At 49.0% G+C, this 26,457-nt stretch overlaps 4 protein-coding genes and 1 long non-coding RNA gene across 6 annotated transcripts in view; 3 read left to right on the top strand and 2 right to left on the bottom strand.

Moving 5' to 3' along the window:
- Positions 1–188: 188 nt before the first annotated feature.
- LOC135082024 (translation machinery-associated protein 16 homolog) lies at positions 189–1,387 on the bottom strand. Its single transcript, XM_063976776.1, has one exon. The coding sequence runs from the start codon at positions 1,309–1,311 to the stop codon at positions 823–825; it is 489 nt and encodes a 162-aa protein (XP_063832846.1). The 5' UTR covers positions 1,312–1,387; the 3' UTR covers positions 189–822.
- LOC135082033 (uncharacterized) overlaps positions 189–26,457 on the bottom strand; it is a 194,883-nt gene continuing 168,614 nt past the window's right edge. Inside the window, exon 2 of the long non-coding RNA XR_010259329.1 lies at positions 189–584. This is a non-coding gene — a long non-coding RNA (uncharacterized LOC135082033). The remainder of the gene's footprint in view (positions 585–26,457) is intronic.
- On the top strand, positions 1,559–5,318 carry LOC135082005 (RNA polymerase II-associated protein 1). Its single transcript, XM_063976753.1, has one exon. It carries the CDS (start codon positions 1,630–1,632, stop codon positions 5,275–5,277), a length of 3,648 nt encoding a protein of 1,215 aa, XP_063832823.1. The 5' UTR covers positions 1,559–1,629; the 3' UTR covers positions 5,278–5,318.
- On the top strand, positions 6,260–10,443 carry LOC135082004 (cell division control protein 45 homolog). Of its 2 annotated transcripts, XR_010259321.1 has the most exons (6): positions 6,260–6,446; positions 6,527–6,817; positions 6,963–7,037; positions 7,322–7,456; positions 8,110–9,298; positions 10,365–10,443. XR_010259321.1 is itself a non-coding variant. In XM_063976752.1 (5 exons), the coding sequence occupies exons 1-5, from the start codon at positions 6,396–6,398 to the stop codon at positions 8,425–8,427; spliced, it is 870 nt and encodes a 289-aa protein (XP_063832822.1). In that variant the 5' UTR covers positions 6,260–6,395; the 3' UTR covers positions 8,428–9,332. The 2 variants fall into 2 exon arrangements, 1 of the variants encoding a protein (XP_063832822.1); XM_063976752.1 differs by lacking the exon at positions 10,365–10,443 and having other exon boundaries at positions 8,110–9,332.
- LOC135082384 (uncharacterized) lies at positions 9,795–26,448 on the top strand. Its single transcript, XM_063977179.1, has 16 exons — positions 9,795–9,803; positions 10,127–10,210; positions 10,691–10,753; positions 11,099–11,155; positions 11,390–11,473; positions 11,677–11,786; positions 11,942–12,118; positions 13,531–14,437; positions 15,667–16,497; positions 16,551–16,655; positions 16,709–16,813; positions 17,425–17,529; positions 17,583–17,734; positions 18,339–18,960; positions 20,235–20,404; positions 25,640–26,448. Exons 1-16 carry the CDS (start codon positions 9,795–9,797, stop codon positions 25,779–25,781), a joined length of 3,723 nt encoding a protein of 1,240 aa, XP_063833249.1. The 3' UTR covers positions 25,782–26,448.

Raw genomic sequence — 26,457 nt, 5'->3', positions numbered from 1 at the left:
CAATATCTCACACCTAAACCACTTGTTATTCAATCCACATTCTTTATTAGGTAGTACCTATATCAACCCTTTTTAAGATTTTCCCTCAATAAGCTTCATCATCATTAATAGGTCACTTGGTAATCTCCTCTGCAAGTGCATGACCCTCTATAATGTACCAGAGGCAAATGAATGACTTTACACTCACAAAAGCAGACATACAAAGATGTTTTTATTATTGTACTAATAAATGATAAAAAAGAAGCAAATGTTAGAAATAAAATTTTAATTTACTTAAAACTACACTCGGCATCAAATAAATCGCACCTCCCGCGACAAGCATTTTCAAACGTATGCTTCCCCACTTCCCACCGATATTGGCACCATTTAAAAGCCTAGTTCTTACCTTCATTTCATTAAAGGAAAGGTTTTTACCCCAAAAACGTGTCTTTAGAAGGATCCAGAGTCACTTCTTCAAAAAATAGGTAGTTACGCTATAGCCATTTTTTATGACTATAAAACTGTTAAGTTGGGATTAATCGCTATCCATCTGTTAAAGAGGACACGTGAGATCTTTATTTGGTTTTATAACCATAAAAATTGGTCTAATTGATCCCAGAGGTGAGCCCAAAGTGAGGTCTATTTTCAAGTCACATTCATGGTATATGTTAATCATTTATTTAGAAAGGACATGTATTTTTCTTTAAGGATATTTATTGGGCTTTCAAATAACACCAATATTGTTGGGGTACCATGATTGTGTCAGAAGAAAATCTTTAAAGTTCGCGTCGCGGAAGGTGCGGTTTATTTGATGTTGAGTATATAATACCAGTACTAAATAAATTATGTTAGATGTTTCCTAGCAAATCTTTTCAGCTTGAAGTGCTGCAGATACCTCAGTTCTCCATTCCAACTCCTTAAAACCTCCATCTGCTGATGATCCATCAAGTCCGGCATTTCCAAGCCACAGGTCTGGAACTCTTCTAACTCATTTTTCTTTGTAATATTAATAATGTCCTCTCTACTAGCATGTTGCCGATTTTTTCTATGGCCGATGGAATTCTTCAACAAAATTTGTTCCAACTCCTCATCGAAACGCGACAGGTACTGTTCAATGAGCCCTAACGTTTGCTCCTTGGATAGCACGGGACAATCTTCAGGAATCCTGTCTTTAAACCACATAATTTTTTCGCCTATGAGGTTGTTCTTGATATCGGTGCCAAGTTTCTTGGTGTCCCTTTTTTCGCTTTTCTTCATTTTCTTGACAAGTGATATAGTTTTCCTACTATTAGGATGCTTGAGGTTTTGAACTGTTTTTTTTGTTTTCGGCATTTTGACCAATAAACTAAATTATTTTAAGAAATAATGTTTTTCGTAATTTTCACGTGCTTTTGTTTACTACATTTGACGTTACATGTCAATCTGACAATTTGTTTCTTAAATATTTTGGAGACGAAAGTAAAAAAAAAAAAATAGCTTTTATGCTGAAGATTTCGCTGTTCAGCATATTGCCTTTGCCTTTTCCGTTTGTTTCTTGGTGGTGTGCGTCAGTCAAAGTCAATCTGACATTTCATGAAAACATAACCTGTTTGTTTCTGTTTCGCTTTACGAATGGGATTTTTATAAAAATAACAATCCTTTACTCTGAAAATGATTAGAAGACCGAAACCAGGCGAAGATGAAGATGATATACTGCGTATGCAGGAGGAGTTCCTTCGGGAAAAGAGTAAAAACCAAAATCATCAGCCGTCTGCTCAATTCGTCAATTTACGACGTACAGAGCCTACCAAAAGAGGTAGCACAAGTGAGACTGGCGAAAAAAAGCCCTCTAAGTATGCTCAGTCTAAGGGATTGAAAGGACAAGGCGAGAAGCGGGCAAGATTCGACCAAAGCTCGAGCCCTTTGGGAGACATTCTGGAGAAAAACATTGACAATCCACCCCCAAACAAAGAACTCGACGATGAAGATGATAAAGTATATTTTCCAAAAGTAATACCTTCCGTATTGGGGGATATAGTTGAGAAAAATGTGGATACTTTAGCTGATTTTGACTTCAAGCCAATGCCAGCTCAGGGCTTCCCAGTTCCTACCAAATGGGACCCAAGTGCCGCTCCAAAGACTGCAAGCGCCCCAAGCACTAGCAGTGTGAAGAATACTGCAGAATCTACTATGGAAGTTGATGAAATAAACATGAATACTAGCACCAAGTCTTCCAATTTGCCTGAAAAAAGCTACATTGTATCTTCAAAAGATGCAGATGATATTCACAATGAAAATGTTAAAGTTCTAAGTAAAATGTCAGAGAAAGAAATATTGGAGGAGCAACAAAAGTTACTGTCTACTTTAGACCCTAAATTAATTGAATACCTGAAAGCCAAGCGAAACCAATCTTCGGCACAGGGGCAACCTGACCTTCCTAGCACATCACAGAAGCAAGAAAGTAAGGTAATGCCTACTATGATTCCAAATAAAGTCGAAAGAATGGATGAATCAGACTCAGACAATGAAGTTGAGAATGATGCCTTGTGGGAAAATGATATTCTGTCTCATCCAAGTGTCAACAAATGGCTTCATTTTGATTCACTAGAAAAAGACAAATTAGAGTGGATGAAAGGTATCAAAGAAAGCAAAAAAGTCAAGCCTGATGAGCCTTACGAAGCAAGATTTGATTTCAAAGGGTACTTGTTGCCTTACACAATGGAATACACTGAAGAAAACAAAACCCTATTTCATCACGGAGAAGAACCACATAGACCTGGATATACTTTGTCTGAATTGATTGAACTCTCAAGGTCTGCTGTCACCCAGCAAAGAGTAATGGCCCTCAACACATTGGCAGGCCTACTAGAATACTATAATGTGGGAACATACAAAGATATTATAGAGATTCCACTGAGCAAAATATTCTTCATCATCAGATTTGCTATGGATGAGAACAAGCCTATAATTTTAGAACCAGCTCTAAAAGCCATGAGAAACTTAATCTGCAACAGGGTTGATGAAGCATGTCTTGATGCCTTGATAGGATTTGAAGAAGGCACCCAACAGCCAAGCTTGGAAAATGACAAATCAGAAATAGTTGAACTAGAATCAAAGGAATCCGAATTTAATGACTTTCACCTAGCTGAAATAGACATCATTACTGCTCTTGTAAGGACTGATATATTGCAAAGGATTTACTACATTCTGGAAACTATCAGGCCCAGTTTTAACTGTGTGCAGTACTGCCTACAAATTCTTACAAGACTAGCTAGAGATTCTGTCCAAACATCTGATACTATCATCAAAACTGAACATTTGATGAACACCATCACTAAACAATTTGTTCCTGCAACAAGCATTAATTTTGTATTTGAGCCACAAATAGTTTACAATGGGAAACCCATTTTAGCTGCATTGAAATTTTTGAGAGTTTTGTCTCTACAGTCCCGCGAGATTGGTGAAGCCCTAACAACGAAATATGACATTCTGAGACCAATATCTGAATATATCAGCTCTGGTGTAGATGGCACATATGGCTTGAGAATCCAGATTGAAGCATTTTGCATTCTCACCAACTTACTACAGTACAATGTTGGCTTAGAATCTGCCACATCATTGTTTCCAGTAATAATCACAGCATTGTACAAACACATTCATGGAACTGACGTCTTTGCTACTTCCTCACTAATATCAGCCACTCATGCAGCAGCTGTAACCCAATTTATAAATATTTTCTTAAATTGTCACATGCTCTTAAACTTGACCAAACATAAGCACCAAATATATCCCTTACTGAAAGAGGGTGTTCAGAAATGGGTTACACAGTTGGCAACTTCTGACATTTACACTTGTGGGCATTTGAGACTGGTTTGCTCAACATTAGACTGCTGCAAAACAGTGATGTTGACTGAAAATATACCCATGAAACTGCTAATTAATTTACTGAAAGACCTTGCTTCTTCCAAGGGTTTTAAATTGGTCTTGAAGAATTTAATTAGATCTTCTAATTTGCTATCAGGCATAGAAAATAAGGATTTACACATGACAAAGAATTTGAAGAATCTTGGCTCATCAACTATTGATAGAGTCCAAAAGGTTTTACCTGTGTTGAGTACCATTTCACCATTGCCATTTTTGAGTTCTCTTTTCAAAGTGCTGAGTCTCATTGAAGACAAATCTGTAAAGAATCTGTTCATAGAACATTTAACTGAGTATCTTGGAAGCATGGCAAGTAAAATGCCAAGTTTGTGTGATAACTGGTTCACTAGAATAGAAACAGAATTTTTATTCTATGTTGTGAAAGTGGCCATACAGAATGATATCCCAGAAGCAAATAAGGACCTAATTTATACAGTAGCAAGTAAACTTTGCTATATTTTAAGAATCGATAAGAAGTTTGAGCTGCAGTACTTATTTAGAAATGTTGTGTTTAACAAACACTGGTTCACAGCTGAAAGATTGATGAACCTTGTTTCATTGTCAGATTCAGATGGGTTTTCAAGATCTTTGAAATCGGTTGACGACATTAGAATTTGCTACAGTAAAGTTATAAATTTGAATTATGTGGACACAGGGCCCAACATTGTACTGATAAAATGGCAGGAGCCAATACTGCCAAGGGATTGGATCTATTTGCCGATACTTATGCTGTATAGTAAAAGCCAAGTGGTTGATACGGCGCCAAAAGTTTTTGGGGAGAACGCACGGAGAGCGGCTTTGCAGGCGATCGCTCAAAAGGAGTTGATCATATGCTGCAGCCTGGAGTGGATCCTCTTCAACGAGCTTTGTTTCTCAGACCTTCTCAAAGACATTGATGTCACTGACAGATTCTGCCGAATCATGTGCGTCTACCTCTGCGATAGCTCATTGTTTCTTGACGCCAGAATTAAAGTTCTGTTGCGTAAATGTACGCAGATTCTTTTTAAACAGAAGGCTTCATTTAACTTCGACAAAGAGCTTATGGGACTAAGTAATTTCCAAGATTTTTACACGCAATTCTTGGAGCAGTTCCAGTCAGTAAGCTACGGGGATGCTACGTTCGCTGCGTGCGTATTAGTGCCCCTGGCTCAAAAACATAATGTGAAGTGGCGGAAACTGTTATGGTCAGAATACGCTGGATGCCTGAGAGCCTTGGATTGTCCCGAGGATATGCTTTGCTACGAGATGAAGGATTACTTGTATCCAGAGGAAACAGACATGTCGCTCATCAAATCATATTTCCAAGCGCTGTCCGGCAGCCTCCTAAGGCCCGGAACTATAGCGTATAGAATAGCGCAACATCATGTCGAGTCATATAAAAATCGATCAAATGTTTAAAATTAGTTTTAAGAGCAAAATAAATAACACTGAAAATTAAACTGTATTTTAATTTACCACGATAACACACTAGAATTATTTATTATGTAAGTAAAATTTAAGGTCGGCGGTCTTATCACTATGAAGCGCTCTCTTCTATCCCAGGCATATACAGTACTTAAATAATGTACTTCTTAGTAAACATTGTACTGTGGCCATACACAGATGTTATTTGAAGGGAACTTGTTTGTACCTATACCACAGATATGGATTAGAGCTATACTTTCTCGAACCTAATGTTAAATGCATGGCCGAAATCAACCTACCCTCTTTTATACAGGGTGTTAGGTAAATGGGTATATGAGCCGACACTAGCCCATGTTAACATGGCCATATACATGGTATGGTGAAGCCAGAAAATTGATATCTTCATTTTAATTATTTTAATTTTCATACAAATCGGATTTTATAAAATTTATTTTGTATGAAAATTAAAAAAAATTAAATGATGATATCAAATTTCTGACTTCACCATAACATTTATATTATGCCCATGTTAACATGGGCTAGTGTCGGCTCATATACCCATTTACCTAACACCCTGTAGAGTCAGAAAATTTATAACTTTATTTGTGACTTCTTCAACTTTTTATTTGATGTAATAAAACTAGTTAAACAGTAATTTGAATGTAATATTATGTAATCTCCATGGAAAAGTATTTTCCATAACCTTAAACAAACAACTTTAATTCAAAGTTCTCCGCCACGCCTACCTGTTTGTTCGCGATGAACTCAAAAATTACTGAACGGATTTTCATGTGGTTTTCACCAATGGATGGAGTGATTAATAAAAAAGAAGTGTTTAATTTTTCAGGTAAAAAAATAAAAGATAGTTTTTTCCGGTTTTTGAAATGGGGACGCGCGCGATTATCAAATCAAGCAACTTTATGAATTTTTTTATTGCACAAGAACACGCCCGTATATTTTCGCGCGAAATCGGTAATTTGACAGTTAAAGTTTGACCTTTTGACAATCGCAGACAGCAGGTGTTTATTTGTGGGTTTCTTTCGCCGAAAATTGCCTGTTTTCACCATGAAAAGATGATATTTTGATGATCCTGGTGTTCTTTCGGTTCAAAGATGTTCATTGAAGACCTCAGGAATGATTTTTATAACGTATTACTTGGAAATGTAAGTGATGAAGAAGTAGGTTATCATTTCGTTGTTTACAACTTTATTCAGTGGGTAAACGTTGGTGTTTGTTGTTGCAGAGGGTTCTTCTGTTAGTGCATTACGACGTAGACGCGATATGTGCGTGTAAGATTCTCCAGGGATTGTTTAAATGTGATAATATATCGTATACGTTGGTCCCAGTGGGGGGTGTGTCGGAGTTGAAGACAGCGTATGAAGAAAACAATGAGGAGATCAAATTCGTGGTGCTGGTGAACTGTGGCGGGACCATAGACCTGGTGGATATCCTGCAGCCCGAGGAGGATGTAGTATTTTTTGTGTTGGACTCGCATAAACCGACAGACATTTGTAATGTGTATAGTGATGGGCAGGTTTGTTGTGATTATAATGCTAATTCCTTTTTGTATAGGTCAAGATATCCGATAACTTAAGCTTGTGAACACCAGTGATTGTTTATGACCATGCTAACATACTCAAAATGAAAATTTACTAATGTTTTCGGATTATTGTTTTCAGGTGAGACTAGTCTATAAGGATACTGAAGAAAACATTCCTAATTTTGATGACATTTTTAGAGATGATGAAGAAGAGGTAAGTTTGTAATTTAGATCTTAAGATGAGTATAGACTAGAGCAGGGGTAGCCAACTTGATGAGACATAAGATCTAGTGTTTACTAACGAAACCCTGGGCGATCTATCACTTACATACTTCTTGAAATCTTAAATGAAACAACATAGTTTAGTACACAATCATGTAGTATTTTTTGCTTTGCTGCGATCTGCTGGTTGGTCACCCCTGCTTTAGTCTATACTCACTGTTCCACCTTCTATAAATCATACAACTGTTATTGAACACCTATGGGTGATTGTTCCAGGAACAGGAGCCCCAAGGCAGCGGCATGGAAGCCCTGGAGGCAGCCGTGGAGAAGCGCCGCGAGAGGCGCGCGTGGGAGGAGCGCCGGCACACGCTCATGTTCAACTACACACAGTTCTCCTACTATGGGAAGCCCGTGAGTAAACTTATTTACAGTTCATTCAGTCTCCATTGAAGGAAGGAGCACACTCCTCTAATTTTCCAGAGGATGGGTTAGAAATTAAGGTCTGAAGAATGTGATATTTTGAAAATTACATTTTAATGCAATCATTTCTGTGATAGTGACAGCTTGATGAACATGTTTTGTTACAGATTTGTTCCCATATCTGTTTCATAACTTAAAAACTGAGCATTTTTTTATCGTTATAGAGAGTTATCTTTATGGAGTGAAGAAAAAACGACTGATAATGTGATAGGAGCGATTAGCTACTTCCCTAGTGTATTTAGTTTGAGATTATCACTTCTAAGAAAAGAAAGCATAATGATGCATGATGGTTAGAATTTCCTGAGGTCATAGGTACCTCTTAAAATTCTATTGCAACTTGATATACACATACCTATCTTTGGGCACTTAGGAATGTGTAGTTGCTTTTGTCCTGTTTAGTTTGAGACTCACTTCAAAGAAAAGAAAGCATAATGATGATGTATCTTTAGGACTTCAAAAAATTCTATTGCAATTTGATATATCTTTGGATACCTACAGTGTGCTTGGGCTAACGTGCTGATACAACGGTTGCCGAACGAAACCAATGTTGACACTGGTCAAAAAAGTTTCACCATTTTTCGCAGAGCGCGTGCGTAGCCCTGGACCTGGCCTGGCTAGTGTCGCGCTGCGGCGGCGCGGTTCTGTGGGCGGCGGCCGTGGGCGCGGCCTCGCACGAGGCGCTGCACGCGCGCCCGCCCGCCCAGGCGCTGCTGGACGCCGCCTCGCTGCACCGGCTCGTGGCGGGCGGGCAGCACGCGGCCGGCGACACCAATGTGAGTGGCTCGCTGTCTACATCCTGGCCTGGCTGGCACGCGGCCCGCCCGCCCAGGCGCTGCTGGACGCCGCCTCGCTGCACCGGCTCGTGGCGGGCGGGCAGCACGCGGCCGGCGACACCAATGTGAGTGGCTCGCTGTCTACATCCTGGCCTGGCTGGCACGCGGCCCGCCCGCCCAGGCGCTGCTGGACGCCGCCTCGCTGCACCGGCTCGTGGCGGGCGGGCAGCACGCGGCCGGCGACACCAATGTGAGTGGCTCGCTGTCTACATCCTGGCCTGGCTGGCACGCGGCCCGCCCGCCCAGGCGCTGCTGGACGCCGCCTCGCTGCACCGGCTCGTGGCGGGCGGGCAGCACGCGGCCGGCGACACCAATGTGAGTGGCTCGCTGTCTACATCCTGGCCTGGCTGGCACGCGGCCCGCCCGCCCAGGCGCTGCTGGACGCCGCCTCGCTGCACCGGCTCGTGGCGGGCGGGCAGCACGCGGCCGGCGACACCAATGTGAGTGGCTCGCTGTCTACATCCTGGCCTGGCTGGCACGCGGCCCGCCCGCCCAGGCGCTGCTGGACGCCGCCTCGCTGCACCGGCTCGTGGCGGGCGGGCAGCACGCGGCCGGCGACACCAATGTGAGTGGCTCGCTGTCTACATCCTGGCCTGGCTGGCACGCGGCCCGCCCGCCCAGGCGCTGCTGGACGCCGCCTCGCTGCACCGGCTCGTGGCGGGCGGGCAGCACGCGGCCGGCGACACCAATGTGAGTGGCTCGCTGTCTACATCCTGGCCTGGCTGGCACGCGGCCCGCCCGCCCAGGCGCTGCTGGACGCCGCCTCGCTGCACCGGCTCGTGGCGGGCGGGCAGCACGCGGCCGGCGACACCAATGTGAGTGGCTCGCTGTCTACATCCTGGCCTGGCTGGCACGCGGCCCGCCCGCCCAGGCGCTGCTGGACGCCGCCTCGCTGCACCGGCTCGTGGCGGGCGGGCAGCACGCGGCCGGCGACACCAATGTGAGTGGCTCGCTGTCTACATCCTGGCCTGGCTAGCAACACTGATGTGAGTGGCTCGCTGTCTACATCCTGGCCTGGCTAACAACACTAATGTGAGTGGCTCGCTGTCTACATCCTGGCCTGGCTTAGTTTTTAACTTGACTTCACTTCTGTGTTTCACGGTACCCTACTGAGGGTCGTTTTCCACCAAAGTGGGCAGGTTATGTTCACTGAAGCGGAGTAGAGATGTGGTCATAGCAGCGTTCCTGGATGCTGACACGCTGCACCGGCACATAACTGGCAACACTAATGTATGTAACTTGCTTTCTACTGATTAGGTCGGCCAGTGGGTTATGTGAGACTCTTCCACTAAACCCGACTTGTGACCCGACGATGTCCTCCGGAGCCAATGAAACCAAACTGAAAATTATTGTCCTAAATTGATCAGTGTTCTGCAATGGCGGCGCGGTGGCATACTTCGTGTTTTCTTATGCTACTGTTATGTTTATGTGCAAAAATGGTTAATGTAGGTACTTGTGATGTGATCATGTGATGTCCCGTTGTAATAAAAATGTTTCCTTCTTTCAATTCGTCCCACCCGCACGGGATTATCAGCGATGTTATTGACCGGTCAGTAAACTTTTCCTTTTCCCAACAGATTATTATTTCTAGGCAGTAATCAACTTTTTAGTGAAGTATTCAAAGGTCTTATTAAGCCTCTATAACTCCACAGTCCTACCGCGTGGTGCTAGAAAGAGAAGGATGTGTGGTTGCCACTATACCGCTCATGGGGCCAGCGCTTTAAGCTATATAAGTGACTGCCCTTAAAAAGCCTCTAAAACTCCACAGTCGTACTGCGTGGTGCTAGAAAAGGACGTCTGGCTGCTGTTATATCGCTCGTGGTCGGTGGAGGCGGCGCTGCGACATGCTCCGGCAACCTCAAGCTCCATAAGTGTCTGCCCTTAATAACACCCCTATAGAGCCTCTATAACTTCACGTCACGCGCCCGCTACCGGCCCACATTTCAAGCTACAATACTTTAAGTGATTGCCTTTAAGACCCCTATAAAGCCTCTATAACTTCACAGTCGTACCGCGTGGTGCTAGAAAAGGACGTGTGGTTGCCGCTATACCGTTCGTGGTCGGTGGAAGCGGCGCTACGCCACGCCTCGGCTACAGGCCCTCACCCCAAGCTCTATTACTTTAAGTGGCTACCCTTAACACCCTTATAAAGCCTCTATAACTAAACAGTCTTACCGCGTGGTGCTAGAAAAGGACGTGTGGTTGCCGCTATACCGCTCGTGGTCGGTGGAGGCGGCGCTACGTCACGCGCCGGCGACAGGCCTGCACCTCAAGCTACAATACTTTAAGTGACTGTCTTTAAGACCCCTATAGAGCCTCTATAACTCCACAGTCGTACCGCGTGGTGCTAGAAAAAGACGTCTGGCTGCCGCTATACCGCTCGTGGTCGGTGGAGGCGGCGCTACGTCACGCGCCCGCTACCGGCCCGAATCTGAAGCTACAATACTTTAAGTGACTGCCTTTAAGACCTCTATAGAGCCTCTATAACTCCACAGTCCTACCGCGTGGTGCTAGAAAAGGTCATGTAGCTTCCGCTATACCGCTTATGGGACCTGCACCTCAAGCTCTATAAGTGTGCCATTAACAACACCCCTATAAAGCCTCTATAACTCCACAGTCCTACCGAGTGGTGCTAGAAAAGGACGTCTGGCTACCGTTATACCGCTCATGGGGCCCGCACCTCAAGCTCCATAAGTGTCTGCCATTAATAACACCCCTATAAAGCCTTATAACTCCACAGTCGTACCGCGTGGTGCTAGAAAAGGACGTCTGGCTGCCGCTATACCGCTCGTGGTCGGTAGAGGCGGCGCTACGCCACGCCTCGGCTACAGGCCCTCACCCCAATCTCTATTACTTTAAGTGGCTACCCTTAACACCCCTATAAAGCCTCTATAACTCCACAGTCTTACCGCGTGGTGCTAGAAAAGGACGTGTGCCTGCTGCCGTTATACCGCTCATGGGGCCAGCACCTCAAGCTCCATAAGTGACTACCCTTAAAACGTCTATAAATAAAGCCTCTATAACTCCACAGTCGTACCGCGTGGTGCTAGAAAAAGACGTGTGGTTGCCGCTATACCGCTCGTGGTCGGTGGAGGCGGCGCTACGCCACGCCTCGGCTACAGGCCCTCACCCCAAGCTCTATTACTTTAAGTGGCTACCCTTAACACCCTTATAAAGCCTCTATAACTCCACAGTCCTACCGCGTGGTGCTAGAAAAGGACGCATGGCTGCCGCTATACTGCTCATGGGGCCCGCACCTCAAGCTCCATAAGTGTCTGCCCTTAATAACACCCCTATAAAGCCTTTATAACTCCCCAGTCGTACTGCGTGGTGCTAGAAAAAGACGTGTGGTTGCCGCTATACCGCTCGTGGTCGGTGGAGGCGGCGCTACGTCACGCGCCCGCTACCGGCCCACACCTCAAGATGCAGTACTTTAAGCTGCCTTGAAGTCATCTATAAAGCCTTTATAACTCCACAGTCTTACCGCGTGGTGCTAGAAAAAGATGTGTGGTTACCACTATACGGCTTATGGGGCCTGCACCGCAAGCTCCATAAGTGTCTGACCTTAATAACACCCCTATAGAGCCTCTATAACTCCACAGTCTTACCGCGTGGTGCTAGAAAAAGACGTCTGGCTGCCGCTATACCGCTCGTGGTCGGTAGAGGCAGCGCTACGTCACGCGCCCGCTACCGGCCCGTATCTCAAGTTACACACGCTGGCTGGAGCCGCGAGACTAAGGCAGCTGCTAGCTGATATGGGGTGAGTTTATAGCGGTCGGTTAGAACTTTTGTACAGCTTAGGCTGAGTAGCACCACCTAACTTTGATCGTAACTTTGACGATAACCGGTGTTTTTTGAGATGGTGCAACCCAGCCTTAGTTATACCAGTTATACAGCTTGACAATTTGATTCAATTTAACTTTTTTGAACCGTCTAAGGTTTACAAATGAACAGTATAATAGGTTCATTAATAGAACTATTGACATTATTGCACATTGCACAAACACTGTAGAGCGACTTTTCAAACACATTGTCTTCGGTCACTTTAGTTTCCCCTGGTTCGCCAGATATCCGGTGGGCATACCTCCATTTTCCCAGTTAAGAACTGTATCTTGATGACTTCTTCATGTAGATTTAAACCAACAGTTTTACATTCTCTCTCTTACACTGTTCAGCCGGGATGCGCGCTGTGATATACTTTATCGACGTCAAAAGGACATCATCCATTTTGGTCCAAAATCAAAAGTGCCGGCCAAAAAATAAAAGTGCTGTATTCTGATAGAATACGTCCGCCTTAGCATTTATTACTATGGCACCAAAGCTGTAGCACCACTGTGCATCGTAGTATTTGAGCTCTAAAAATATATGAAACGACTGACTTTGATCTCAAATACTACGATGCACAGTGGTGCTACAGCTTTGGTGTCATAGTAACAAATACTAAGGCGGACGTATTCTGTCAGAATACAGCACATTTTTTTTTATTGGCCGACATTTTTAATTTTGAACAAAAAATGTATGAATCGTCGATGAATTTTAGATCTCAAATACTCGACGCACAGTGGTGCTACAGCTTTGGTGCCATAGTAACAAATGCTAAGGCGGACGTATTCTGTCAGAAGACAGCACTTTTTATTATTGGCCGACACTTTTGATTTTGAACAAAAAATGTATGAATTGTCGATGAATTTTAGATCTCAAATACTCGACGCATAGTGGTGCTACAGCTTTGGTGCCATAGTAACAAATGCTAAGGCGGACGTATTCTGTCAGAACACAGCACTTTTTTTTGTATTGGCCGACACTTTTGATTTTGAACAAAAAATGTATGAATAATCGATGACTTTTACATCTCAAATACTCGACGCACAGTGGAGCTACGGCTTTGGTGCCATAATAACAAATGCTAAGGCAGACGTATTCTGTCAGAATACAGCACTTTTTTTTGTTGGCCGGCACTTTTGATTTTGGACCAAAAATATATGAAACGTGGATGATGTCCATGGGGAAAATCCATAAAATGGCGTGATAACCGCTTATCGCGGCGCGCATCTTAGGCCTACAGGACTGTATCTTGACGACTTCGCCATAAAGATAATGATTTTGACGAACAGCTTAACGTTCTCCCACATTGTGAAGTATGTTGACGACTTGTTCTTTTTCAATCCCTAGCTTCCCCCTCCAACAAGCGCGGCAGGCGTACCGCTCCATGGACGTGGAACTCCGGCGTTGCCTGCTGTCCGCCCTCGAAGCGGCCGCGCCCAAGCACAAGCTGCCGCCGCCCACGCGCGCCGCCTTCGTGCTGCAGCGGCCGCACGCGCCGCCCAGGCCGGCCCACGACCTGGCGTACGCGCTGCTGGGGCTCATCGAGCACGTGAGTGTCTCCGCCCAGCGAGCGCCGCCCCAGCACGAGCTGCCGCCGCCCACGCGCGCCGCCTTCGTGCTGCAGCGGCCGCACGCGCCGCCCAGGCCGGCCCACGACCTGGCGTACGCGCTGCTGGGGCTCATCGAGCACGTGAGTGTCTCCGCCCAGCGAGCGCCGCCCCAGCACGAGCTGCCGCCGCCCACGCGCGCCGCCTTCGTGCTGCAGCGGCCGCACGCGCCGCCCAGGCCGGCCCACGACCTGGCGTACGCGCTGCTGGGGCTCATCGAGCACGTGAGTGTCTCCGCCCAGCGAGCGCCGCCCCAGCACGAGCTGCCGCCGCCCACGCGCGCCGCCTTCGTGCTGCAGCGGCCGCACGCGCCGCCCAGGCCGGCCCACGACCTGGCGTACGCGCTGCTGGGGCTCATCGAGCACGTGAGTGTCTCCGCCCAGCGAGCGCCGCCCCAGCACGAGCTGCCGCCGCCCACGCGCGCCGCCTTCGTGCTGCAGCGGCCGCACGCGCCGCCCAGGCCGGCCCACGACCTGGCGTACGCGCTGCTGGGGCTCATCGAGCACGTGAGTGTCTCCGCCCAGCGAGCGCCGCCCCAGCACGAGCTGCCGCCGCCCACGCGCGCCGCCTTCGTGCTGCAGCGGCCGCACGCGCCGCCCAGGCCGGCCCACGACCTGGCGTACGCGCTGCTGGGGCTCATCGAGCACGTGAGTGTCTCCGCCCAGCGAGCGCCGCCCGAACACAAGTTAGCCACGATAGCCGAACGGTGAAGAAGTCGGAGTGGCCGACTCGAGATCCGAGGAACGCGGGTTCGAATCCCACCGCCGCTCGACTATTGTGCTGCCCACTCGTAACACAAGCTTATTTAGCTTAACACGAGGGGCTAATGGGACTATTAGTAATTTGGGCGATACAAATTGCTAATAATCTTTAAAAAAAAACAAGTTGCCCCCCTCCCCATGGGCGTATCGAGGGGGACCAAGGGAGAGCAGCTGCCCCCCTGGAGATTTTTAGATCTTTCAAGCGAAAGTCAAACCAGAGTAAATACAAATGAGTAGGTCATCATCATAGAAACGCACCGAGCGCGGTTTGTATGTGAGCGCGCCAATACGTATGCGGCGCGCACGCACACACTGACAAAATTCGGCGCAACCACGACTGGCTCCCCGCTAATCCACGCTAAATTTTGTCAGTGTGTGTGTGCGCGACGCATCACATACAAACCGCGCTCGGTGCGTTTCTATGAAGATGATCAACTCATTTGTATTTACTCTGGTCAAACGATCTGACCTAAAAAGTCTGACTTGCAGCAGAAGCCAGTTATGACTTGCCCCTCCCTACGCTAGAATCTAGGTACGTGAGTACCTAGCGCCGCCGCCCGAGCACAAGCTTAATTCCTCCACCTGGATTGCATGGAGACCCCTCCACTTTGGTATAGAAGGCTCATTTTTGCAACAGTGGTTCTTTCGGTGCTCCTGAATGATTTCCATCGGTAAAGTCTGGTCCGTGAGCACGTAGAATTTTGTCCAATGACCCCAAGCTACCCATCCTTATCGCTCGCGCGTAATTATATTGCTGTCGCGACTGTGCGACGGGCGCCCGGAGTGAGTGTGCGAACGCGACAGCAACATAATTACGCGCGAGCGATAAGGATGGGTAGCTTGGGGTCATTTGACAAAATTCTACGTGCTCACGGACCAGGCTTTAGACATTCGCACCGCTGCTATTCTTGCCTTTTTTTTTTTAATCCTTTGAATGTTTATGTGACCCTTCAAAGCTCAGGTTTTTCCTATTTTGAAGGTCAGGGGAACAACAAATTTGCTTAAACACGAAGTTGTTAATTAACGTGATTAAGATTCTAAGTTGTATTAGTGTTATGGTTTGGAAATAAACTATTTATTATTTATTATTATTATGTTTGAACCGAACTTTCCAGGAGACGATGCCAAAGGGCGAGGGCTTCCAACACGCATTAGCAGCACTGGAGCCGTCGGGCTGCGACGACAGCGCGCGCGCCGGACTACAGGCGGCCCAACGCGCGCTGGAAGCAGTAGCGCGCCTCGTGCACGCCACGCTCAGCGCGCGCCGCCTGCACCTCGCCGGGCCCTTCGGCTACTTCATCGTGCAGGAGGTGGGTCACCGGGACACTGGGGGTCACCGGGACACTGGGCCCGCGGGACTACAGGCGGCCCAACGCGCGCTGGAAGCAGTAGCGCGCCTCGTGCACGCCACGCTCAGCGCGCGCCGCCTGCACCTCGCCGGGCCCTTCGGCTACTTCATCGTGCAGGAGGTGGGTCACCGGGACACTGGGGGTCACCGGGACACTGGGCCCGCGGGACTACAGGCGGCCCAACGCGCGCTGGAAGCAGTAGCGCGCCTCGTGCACGCCACGCTCAGCGCGCGCCGCCTGCACCTCGCCGGGCCCTTCGGCTACTTCATCGTGCAGGAGGTGGGTCACCGGGACACTGGGGGTCACCGGGACACTGGGCCCGCGGGACTACAGGCGGCCCAACGCGCGCTGGAAGCAGTAGCGCGCCTCGTGCACGCCACGCTCAGCGCGCGCCGCCTGCACCTCGCCGGGCCCTTCGGCTACTTCATCGTGCAGGAGGTGGGTCACCGGGACACTGGGGGTCACCGTGACACTGGGCCCGCGGGACTACAGGCGGCCCAACGCGCGCTGGAAGCAGTAGCGCGCCTCGTGCACGCCACGCTCAGCGCGCGCCGCCTGCACCTCGCCGGGCCCTTCGGCTACTTCATCGTGCAGGAGGTGGGTCACGTGACACTGGGGGTCACCGGGACACTGGGCCCGCGGGACTACAGGCGGCCCAACGCGCGCTGGAAGCAGTAGCGCGCCTCGTGCACGCCACGCTCAGCGCGCGCCGCCTGCACCTCGCCGGGCCCTTCGGCTACTTCATCGTGCAGGAGGTGGGTCACGTGACACTGGGGGTCACCGGGACACTGGGCCCGCGGGACTACAGGCGGCCCAACGCGCGCTGGAAGCAGTAGCGCGCCTCGTGCACGCCACGCTCAGCGCGCGCCGCCTGCACCTCGCCGGGCCCTTCGGCTACTTCATCGTGCAGGAGGTGGGTCACCGGGACACTGGTGGGTCACTGGGATATTGGTGGATTACTGTGACATTGGTGGGTTACTGTGCCACTGGTGGGTCACTGTCCTCGACTTCATGGCTCTAAAGTCCGAGGGCTACGCAAACAACATGCACGTCACCTTCCTGCTAGATTGTACAGGTGGGTCAAAGTGACACTGAGGGGGCCACTGTGACACTGGTGGGTCACCGTGACACTGGGGGTCACCGTGACAGTGGAGTCACTGTGCCACTGGAGAGTCACTGTCCGCCACTCCATGGTGCTAAAGTCCGAGGGCTACGCAGACAGCATGCACGTCACCTTCCCGCTAGCGGAGCCCTACTGCTACTTGATCATGCAGGAGATAGGTCACTGTGACACCGGGTGCCCTTCGGCTACTTCATCGTGCAGGAGGTGGGTCACCGTGACACTGGGAGTCACCGTGACACCGCGGAGTCACTGCAACACTGGTGGGTCACTGTGATACTGGTAGGGTCACCGTGACACTGGGGGTTCACCGTGACACTGGTGGGTCACCGTGACACTGATGGACACTGGTGGGTCACCGGGACACTGGGGGTCACCGTGACACTGGGCCCGCGGGACTACAGGCGGCCCAACGCGCGCTGGAAGCAGTAGCGCGCCTCGTGCACGCCACGCTCAGCGCGCGCCGCCTGCACCTCGCCGGGCCCTTCGGCTACTTCATCGTGCAGGAGGTGGGTCACGTGACACTGGGGGTCACCGGGACACTGGGCCCGCGGGACTACAGGCGGCCCAACGCGCGCTGGAAGCAGTAGCGCGCCTCGTGCACGCCACGCTCAGCGCGCGCCGCCTGCACCTCGCCGGGCCCTTCGGCTACTTCATCGTGCAGGAGGTGGGTCACCGGGACACTGGGGGTCACCGTGACACCGCGGAGTCACTGTGACACTGGGGGTCATCTGACACTGGGGGTTCACCGTGACACTGGGGGTCACCGTGACACTGGGGTCACCGTGACACTGGGGGTCACCGTGACACTGGGCCCGCGGGACTACAGGCGGCCCAACGCGCGCTGGAAGCAGTAGCGCGCCTCGTGCACGCCACGCTCAGCGCGCGCCGCCTGCACCTCGCCGGGCCCTTCGGCTACTTTTTTTTTTTTTTTTTTTTTTTTTTTTTTTTTAAGGGACGCGCGCTGGTAGCTTGAGGAGCTTTTCCAGCTTCACCGGGCAGAGTGGCGAGTACAGAAGGTACTCTAGCCGTTTGGCGATCGTCGGCGCGCGTGCCGACGAGGCCGAGTGTGGGAAGCCCAGGCTCGTCCGCGTCGGTCGCAGACCGACGTTCGCGATCGGGCCGTATCGAGCGCATAAGGGCCGTATCGAGCGCATAAGCTTCTTCATCGTGCAGGAGGTGGGTCACCGGGACACTGGGGGTCACCGTGACACTGGGCCCGCGGGACTACAGGCGGCCCAACGCGCGTCTCGTGCACGCCACGCTCAGCGCGCGCCGCCTGCACCTCGCCGGGCCCTTCGGCTACTTCATCGTGCAGGAGGTGGGTCACCGGGACACTGGGGGTCACCGTGACACTGGGCCCGCGGGACTACAGGCGGCCCAACGCGCGTCTCGTGCACGCCACGCTCAGCGCGCGCCGCCTGCACCTCGCCGGGCCCTTCGGCTACTTCATCGTGCAGGAGGTGGGTCACCGGGACACTGGGGGTCACCGTGACACTGGGCCCGCGGGACTACAGGCGGCCCAACGCGCGCTGGAAGCAGTAGCGCGCCTCGTGCACGCCACGCTCAGCGCGCGCCGCCTGCACCTCGCCGGGCCCTTCGGCTACTTCATCGTGCAGGAGGTGGGTCACCGGGACACTGGGGGTCACCGGGACACTGGGCCCGCGGGACTACAGGCGGCCCAACGCGCGCTGGAAGCAGTCGCGCGCCTCGTGCACGCCACGCTCAGCGCGCGCCGCCTGCACCTCGCCGGGCCCTTCGGCTACTTCATCGTGCAGGAGGTGGGTCACCGGGACACTGGGGGTCACCGGGACACTGGGCCCGCGGGACTACAGGCGGCCCAACGCGCGCTGGAAGCAGTAGCGCGCCTCGTGCACGCCACGCTCAGCGCGCGCCGCCTGCACCTCGCCGGGCCCTTCGGCTACTTCATCGTGCAGGAGGTGGGTCACCGGGACACGGGTGGGACTCTGAGACACTGGTGGGTCACTGGGATATTGGTGGATTACTGTGACATTGGTGGGTCACTGTGCCACTGGTGGGTCACTGTCCTCGACTTCATGGCTCTAAAGTCCGAGGGCTACGCAAACAACATGCACGTCACCTTCCTGCTAGATGGTACAGGTGGGTCACCGTGACACTGAGGGGGCCACTGTGACACTGGTGGGTCACCGTGACACTGGGGGTCACCGTGACAGTGGAGTCACTGTGCCACTGGAGAGTCACTGTCCGCCACTCCATGGTGCTAAAGTCCGAGGGCTACGCAGACGATATGCACGTCATCGTCAGCTAGCGGAGCCCTACTGCTACTTGATCGTGCAGGAGATAGGTCACTGTGACACCGGGTGCCTCGTGTACGTTCAGCGCGCGCTGCCTGCACCTCGCCGGGCGTTTCGGCTACTTCATCGTGCAGGAGGTGGGTCACCGTGACACTGGGAGTCACCATGACACTGGAGGTCACTGTCTCGACATTTGGCTCTATGGCTCCATGGGAGCAATCGCGTCACCTTTCTGCTGCTTCATCGTGCAGGAGGTGGGTCACTGTGACACTGGTGGGTCACTGTGACACTGGTGGGTCACTGTGACACTGGTGGGTCACTGTGACACTGGTGGGTCACTATGACACTGGAGTCACTGTCCGCGACTCCATGGCGCTAAAATCCGAGGGCTGACACACGCACGTCGCCTTCCCGCTAGCGGAGCCCTACTGCTACTTGATCATGCAGGAGATGGGTCACCGTGACACTGGTGGGGTCACCGTGACACTACTGGTGGGTCACCGTGACACTGGGGGTTCACTGTGATACTGGAGAGTCACTGTGTGCTCGGCACTGTATGCTACTTGGACAGCCTAATGCGTCGCTATTCTGCTACCACCAGCCAGTTGGCAATCTTAAAGGAGGTGGATGGGAATAAATATGTGCTATTTACCACGGGGGTGGTGTTTGCCACTATATTATGTGCCATTTACCACGGGGGTGGTAAACGCCACAAATTTAGTGGCAACGGTGGCAAGCTTAAAGGGGGTGGATGGGAATAAAGGGCCCTACAGCTACTTCATTGTGCAGTGTGTGAGCTGTACATCATCAGGTCATTTAGTCTTCACCGCAGGAGCATGACCAGAGGTAAATGAAGAATTCCTTATGCTAGTCAGACGGGAAAGGAAGACGCTTCATCACTAAAATATTAAATTTCTGTCATTCATGTCTATTTCTAGGGTACACCAGAAGCGCGCTTCGTCCGCGGACCACATTGGCTAGGCGTGGCAGCGCGCTGGGCTTCGAGCGCATGCGGCGGCGCTCGGCCTCTGCTGGCCAGTGCTCCTTTAGACGACGCCACATGTCTACTAGTCGGAATCCCGCCGCGCTTCGATCAGGAGCCCAGAAAGTAAGTACAAGCAGAGTAAATACAAATGAGTAGGTTATCTTCATAGAAACGCACCGAGCGCGGTTTGTATGTGAGCGCGCCACACACTGACAAAATTTGGCGCAACCACGACTGGCTCCCCGATAATCCACGTTAAATTTTGTCCGTGTGTGCGTTCACATACAAACCGCGCTCGATGCGTTTCTATGAAGATAACCTACTCATTTGTATTTACTCTGGTACAAGGCCCTAGGGTCTATCTTAAGGGACCGGCAGGGCGCGGCCCTTGCTGGCTAGCGCTCCGCTAGACGACGCCACGTGTCTACTAGTCGGAATCCCGCCGCGCTTCGACCAGGAACCCAGAAAGTGAGTGCGACAAGCTTTCGGGTGCAGCTGTCTCTAGGGAACAGCAGTCAAATCCTCGTGGTCTTTTTATCTTGAGAGTACCTAGTCAGTATCACAAGGGTACAGTAGTCTTTAGCTATCAAGGTTTATAACAGTCAGAATCACAAGGGTCACTATTTTTTTAGCACTAGAACATTTTTTCACTCTCATATGTCCTGGTACTTCACAGCCCTTGTAGTTGGCAGGATGTTCTCCAAGGCATAAAGTGCAAGTAGCTGGAGTATTCCTATCTTTTTTCGGACAGTCAATGGTTCGGTGTCCTTGTGCACACTTTACACATCTGTAGGGACGCATACAATTGTTTTTAGTGTGTCCATATTGTTGACATCTTGTGCATTGGGGAATCTCATTAGTTTTCCGCGGATCTTCTATCGTCACCTTTGTGTGATATATGGAGTCTATGCGTTTAAGTTCAGGGTTGTTTGGACCGGGTTCTACGTTCACGAAGAACATATTAAGCTGTCTTTTATTTCTCCTTGAAATCGCACATATTATTTCACCTCTGACTTTGTTCCCAGATTTTTCTATCTCTTCCAAAATGGCTGCTTTTGGAGTTGTATGGTGTAAGTTTTTGATTACTATTCTGCAGCATCTTTTGTCTTTCTGGGTGAAAGTATGGCCAATGAGTCCGTTTTTTCGAATTAGGTCGATAATATTTTTGTACACTTCAGTTTCCCGTGTCATCACTCTAAGCTGGTCTCTGTTGACTATTTTGTAGGTGAAACTTCCACTAGGTACCGAGATATTCAGGAGCTCGGTCAGTTTTGATAGGTCTGTGATGCCATAAAGGATTATCGGCGGCGGTTTACTTATCTTTTTAGGACCGGTATCGCTTTCCGTAAGATCGGTGGATTCATCGGGTGCATCGAGTGGGAGTCCACTGTATCTATTTGATATGTTTACAGAGTTCTGATGTGTGTTTTTAGATCTATTCTTAGAATCTGCGGCGGGTGGGCTATTAGATGGTTTCTTCCTTTTTGGGTTGCGTTGGGTTGGTATTCTTTGCCATTCGGGAGGACAACTGGTGGCATCATCATCTATGGTGATGGTCTCTGGAGGTGACGAGGACATGTTCTTATCTACTGAGCCAGGTGTGCCGGTATTACTACCCTGAGAGTAAGATCTTGGTCTAGAGATGAAGAGGCTCGGATGAAATGCCTGTTGTACAAGATTTCTTTTAGTGCTGCCAGTAGCATTCACTGTCACTGGGGCCTGGTCGCCCACCCCTGTACAGTCTTCGGTAACCAATTTCACACTCGCAGGCCCGGGTACCTGCGAGCGCCGGGCGTTAGCCGGATCGCATGACAAATCAATATCGTTATCACTCATTTTCATATTACGAAGTGGGTAATACACACAGCACTTCCCCAGGGAGCTATGGTCGCACTTTTAGGTGGGATTTAGTCTACCAAGGCTTGCGAATGCCTGTGGACAGGTTATTTACCGCCGCCCGTTGCTCGGCGTTGTTGCACATTTAGCACCACCCGGGAGGGACGTGTAGGGTGGGCCTAGGAAAAGGTGGTAAATCCTACGGACGCGTGCAACATCTCCCTCCCAAGAGATCCGCAAAAGAAAAGTTGTCCAGCCATACCACAAGAAACCTGCAATGCCATCAGACGCACACACTAGAAACCACATCCCACCTTTCCAAATGAATGACTTTCCACAACTTAAGCCAAGTAGATACGCTAACCATCAAACTACCAAGCCCCTCACCCCTGATCCTGGAAAAACACAATGGTATCAAAAGTCAGAGAACTCACAAACTCAGCCAACAAGTTCATTAGAACAAATTATATTAAAACAATCAGAGAAATTAGATATTCTAATCCAACAAATGGGTACCCTGATGGGTCTCCTAACTTCCCTAATAGCCCAGTATAAAAAATGAAATTCCTGCGCATTGCCGCATGGAACATAAATGGCCTTTCGCCTAATAAACTAGAAGTTGAACTATTCATCCGACACAATAATGTGGACATACTCCTAATATTGGAATCCCACATGAATGACTGTAAGGCCATCCACATCAAGGGATATAAAATCTACTACACTAATCACCCCGATGGAAAATCCCATGCCGGAAGTGCTGTTATAATAAAAGAAAGCATTAAGCAACACATATTCCTAAACTTCAGGGAATCATACCTACAGGCTACTGTAGTATCAATAGACGACTGGCAGGGCCCACTTAACGTTGCTGCGGTGTACTCCCCACCTAGACACAATATTTGTGATCTCACCTTTGGCAACTTCTTCCGTCAACTAGGGGGTAGATTCGTCGCTGGGGGAGACTGGAACGCCAAGAACACCTTTTGGGGATCCAGACTATCCACAACGAGAGGCAGATCTTTGAAAAAAGCTGTAGATTCAAACTCACTCAGCACACTATCTACAGGAGAACCAACCTACTGGCCATCTGACCCCAATAAAACACCTGACCTCATTGACTTTTTCATCACCAAAGGAATGTCTGGACTCTATACAAAGGTCGAATCATGTTTTGATGGCAGCTCTGATCACACACCGGTAGTATGTACATTAAGCACTACAATCATTTGGAGAGAACCTCCCCAGACTCTATACAACAGTAAGACTGACTGGGAGTCCTTCCAGAATTACATACAGGAACATACTAACCTACAAATTCCCCTTAAAACAAAGGAAGACATAGAAAGTGCCGCCTGGTATACAACCAACCTATTCCAAAAAGCAGCCTGGATGTCCACTCCATGTTTGATTGATAGACCACAGAAACAGGACTATACACTGGAGATACGGAAGATGGTAGCTACTAAAAGGAAACTGAGACGACAATGGCATACCAGCAGAAACGCTCACGACAAAAGAGCTCTCAATAAAGCACAGAAAGAGCTGAAGAAGATGCTCAGAGAGCACGAGAACGCCACCATCCAGGACAAACTCATGACACTATCGACGCGCAAAGCAGACGACTACTCTCTCTGGAAATTCACCAAGACTCTTAAACGACCACAAGAACACTTACCTCCACTAAAGCAACCAGATGGTAGCTGGGCCAGGAAATCCCCAGAGAAAGCGGAACTTTTTGCCAGATTTCTGAAGGACACATTTAAACCAAATGAACCTGACACAATGCATCCAGAACATGAGTTTGACGAAATCCTAAGTAGTGACCAGCAAATGTCTTTACCACTACGCTTGTGCACCCCAGCCGAGGTCTTCAAAACAATAAGAAATCTGAAAAAGAAAAAAGCACCAGGATTCGACTTGATCACATCAGAGGTCTTAAAGCAACTACCGAGAAAGGGAATCGTCCTGTTAACAATTCTCTTTAACTCAATACTGAGACTTCATTACTTCCCTCTGATCTGGAAAATTTCGATCATAAACATGGTGGCCAAGCCAGGAAAACCGCCTACTGAAGCGTCCTCTTATAGACCAATTAGCCTCCTACCTTTGCTGTCCAAGCTTTTCGAAAAACTACTTTTACCACGCTTGCTACCCATACTTGAAGAGCAAAAGGCAATCCCAGACCACCAGTTTGGCTTTCGTGCGCACCATGGCACGATAGAACAAATACACAGAGTTGTACATACCGTTCGACAGTCCCTTGAAAGGAAAGAATACTGTTCAGCTGCTTTCCTGGATGTACAGCAAGCGTTCGACCGAGTATGGCACAAAGGCCTTTTGTGTAAACTAAAAACCTGCCTACCGCACCCAGCGTACGTGCTCCTCAAATCGTACCTAGAGAGCAGAGTGTTCCAGGTAAAATCTGGAGACAGTCTTTCGGCCATGTACCCCATAGAAGCAGGAGTACCCCAGGGATCGGTCCTGGGCCCGGTTCTGTACACCATTTACACTGCGGATCTACCCACCTCCAATGATACTGTTACCGCTACCTATGCCGATGACACTGCAGTCCTATCCTGTGATAAAGATCAAATTAGAGCCTCTACAAAACTCCAAGAACACCTGGATAGGATTGGCTCGTGGCTAAGGAAGTGGAGGATCAAGGCCAGTGCAGCAAAATCTATCCACATTACCTTCGCCCTGAGAAGAGGAGATTGTCCAACGGTAACACTCAACGGAAACGCTATGCCACATAAACAAACCGTGAAATACCTAGGCATGCACATAGATAGAAGACTCACCTGGCGTGAACACATCAAGAACAAAAGGGAGCAAATTAACAGACAACTTCGTGATATGCAATGGATACTAGGCAGGAGGTCACTGCTAAGCCTAGAGAACAAACTGCTGATTTACAAATGCATCCTAAGACCCGTGTGGACATATGGCATTGAGCTCTGGGGGTCGGCCAGCCACTCAAATGTGGAAATACTCCAGCGTTTCCAAAACAAAGTGCTGAAAATCTTGAGTTGTGCACCTTGGTTTACAAAGTCCACTGAAGTGCATGAATACCTGGAGATACCAAATGTCCAAGAGATTGTGGATAAGTCCTGTAGGGCTTACAAACAGAGACTTCAGCGTCATGAAAATGTACTTGCTGCATCCCTTCTGAATTCTGAGAACTCTACATTCAGGCTCAGGAGAAAGCGAATAGCATCCATCTGAAGAGCTATTGTAAAGGAAACGAGGTGACACATCATGGGATGTGCAGAACCTAAACTGTCATTAATGCGAATTCATCTAATCTGATAAAGGCTGACGGCTGATCGCAGATAGAATTTAAAAAAAAAAAAAAAAAAAAAAAAATGTCCTGGTGACATGCAGGTGGTAATCGTTAGAATGTAATTTTTTTCTGTTTCACAGCATACACTTTTAAGAACCATCCTTTACTCACTATTTTCCTCTTATAGCTTTTTACCTATTATTTTAATTTCAACTGACAAGAATCTCTTTTTCCAGCTTGTTCGGGGCAGCATTCGAGCAAGCGGCGCGCAAGAGCGGCGCATCAGTGTCCCTGGACCTGCTAGACGCGTCAGTAATCACGCTGCCGACGTCACAGCGGCCGCAGTTTCTCGACGCGCTCACCGCCTTGCTGGCGTGAAACACATTCTTTTAACGCTGTCATACAACGCTACCGTAACGATTGTCAGAACAGGTTGTTGGGTTGGTGATGTGATGCAATAATGTAGGAAACAGGGTTGCAATGTTTACTGTATTGAACGTTACTATCCAGGCATCCAGCGTCAGACTAGCTCATTTGTTGTAGTGAAATAATTTTAGAGAAGTAACTGAGACTGTTCTATTGTAATAGCCGCCTTAACTATGAGTGCCACAACACATCTACAAATCAATCCCAGGATAACCTTGAGAGTAAAGTTGATTTTGACACTAATTTCTGCATCAGGTGTCTTATGAAGGATTAAAATTAATACTTCGGTTTGTCATCGTGTCGATGAAGCACCTGATGTCATGCCCTGAGTGCCCAAGCAACTGCACTCAGGAGGATTTGATGAGTGCTACTGACAACGCCACTCTTGTGGCGGAGTTTTGGGCTGACACTGTGTAGGTTTGTTGTCGACACGAAAAGAAGAAGAAAATTAATACTGTACAAATATAGGATTAAAGGAATCGAATGGCTTGTTATTTTATTTTGATTTCATTGATTAGTGTGTAATATATTTTTTAATACTTGATTGCCTGATTTAGCATTTAATATTGTTAATGTATTTTAATCACAATTACAATTTTCTAATTAATTTCCTATCATGAATTCGCAT

This window comes from Ostrinia nubilalis, chromosome 21 (assembly GCF_963855985.1).
Source record: "Ostrinia nubilalis chromosome 21, ilOstNubi1.1, whole genome shotgun sequence".
Taxonomy (NCBI): domain Eukaryota; kingdom Metazoa; phylum Arthropoda; class Insecta; order Lepidoptera; family Crambidae; genus Ostrinia; species Ostrinia nubilalis.
Note: the sequence above shows the minus strand (reverse complement) of the source record. Positions and strands in the feature narration are given on the sequence as shown.

Coding starts and splice junctions, on each gene's coding strand:
- LOC135082024 (XM_063976776.1), bottom strand. CDS start 1,311: ATGCCGAAAACAAAAAAAACAGTTCAAAACCTCAAGCATCCTAATAGT.
- LOC135082005 (XM_063976753.1), top strand. CDS start 1,630: ATGATTAGAAGACCGAAACCAGGCGAAGATGAAGATGATATACTGCGT.
- LOC135082004 (XM_063976752.1), top strand. CDS start 6,396: ATGTTCATTGAAGACCTCAGGAATGATTTTTATAACGTATTACTTGGA. Junction 7,038..7,321: donor TTAGAGATGATGAAGAAGAG/GTAAGTTTGTAA, acceptor TGATTGTTCCAG/GAACAGGAGCCCCAAGGCAG. Junction 7,457..8,109: donor TCTCCTACTATGGGAAGCCC/GTGAGTAAACTT, acceptor CATTTTTCGCAG/AGCGCGTGCGTAGCCCTGGA.
- LOC135082384 (XM_063977179.1), top strand. Junction 10,211..10,690: donor CGGCGCTGCGACATGCTCCG/GCAACCTCAAGC, acceptor ATAACTCCACAG/TCGTACCGCGTGGTGCTAGA. Junction 12,119..13,530: donor CAGCTGCTAGCTGATATGGG/GTGAGTTTATAG, acceptor TTCAATCCCTAG/CTTCCCCCTCCAACAAGCGC.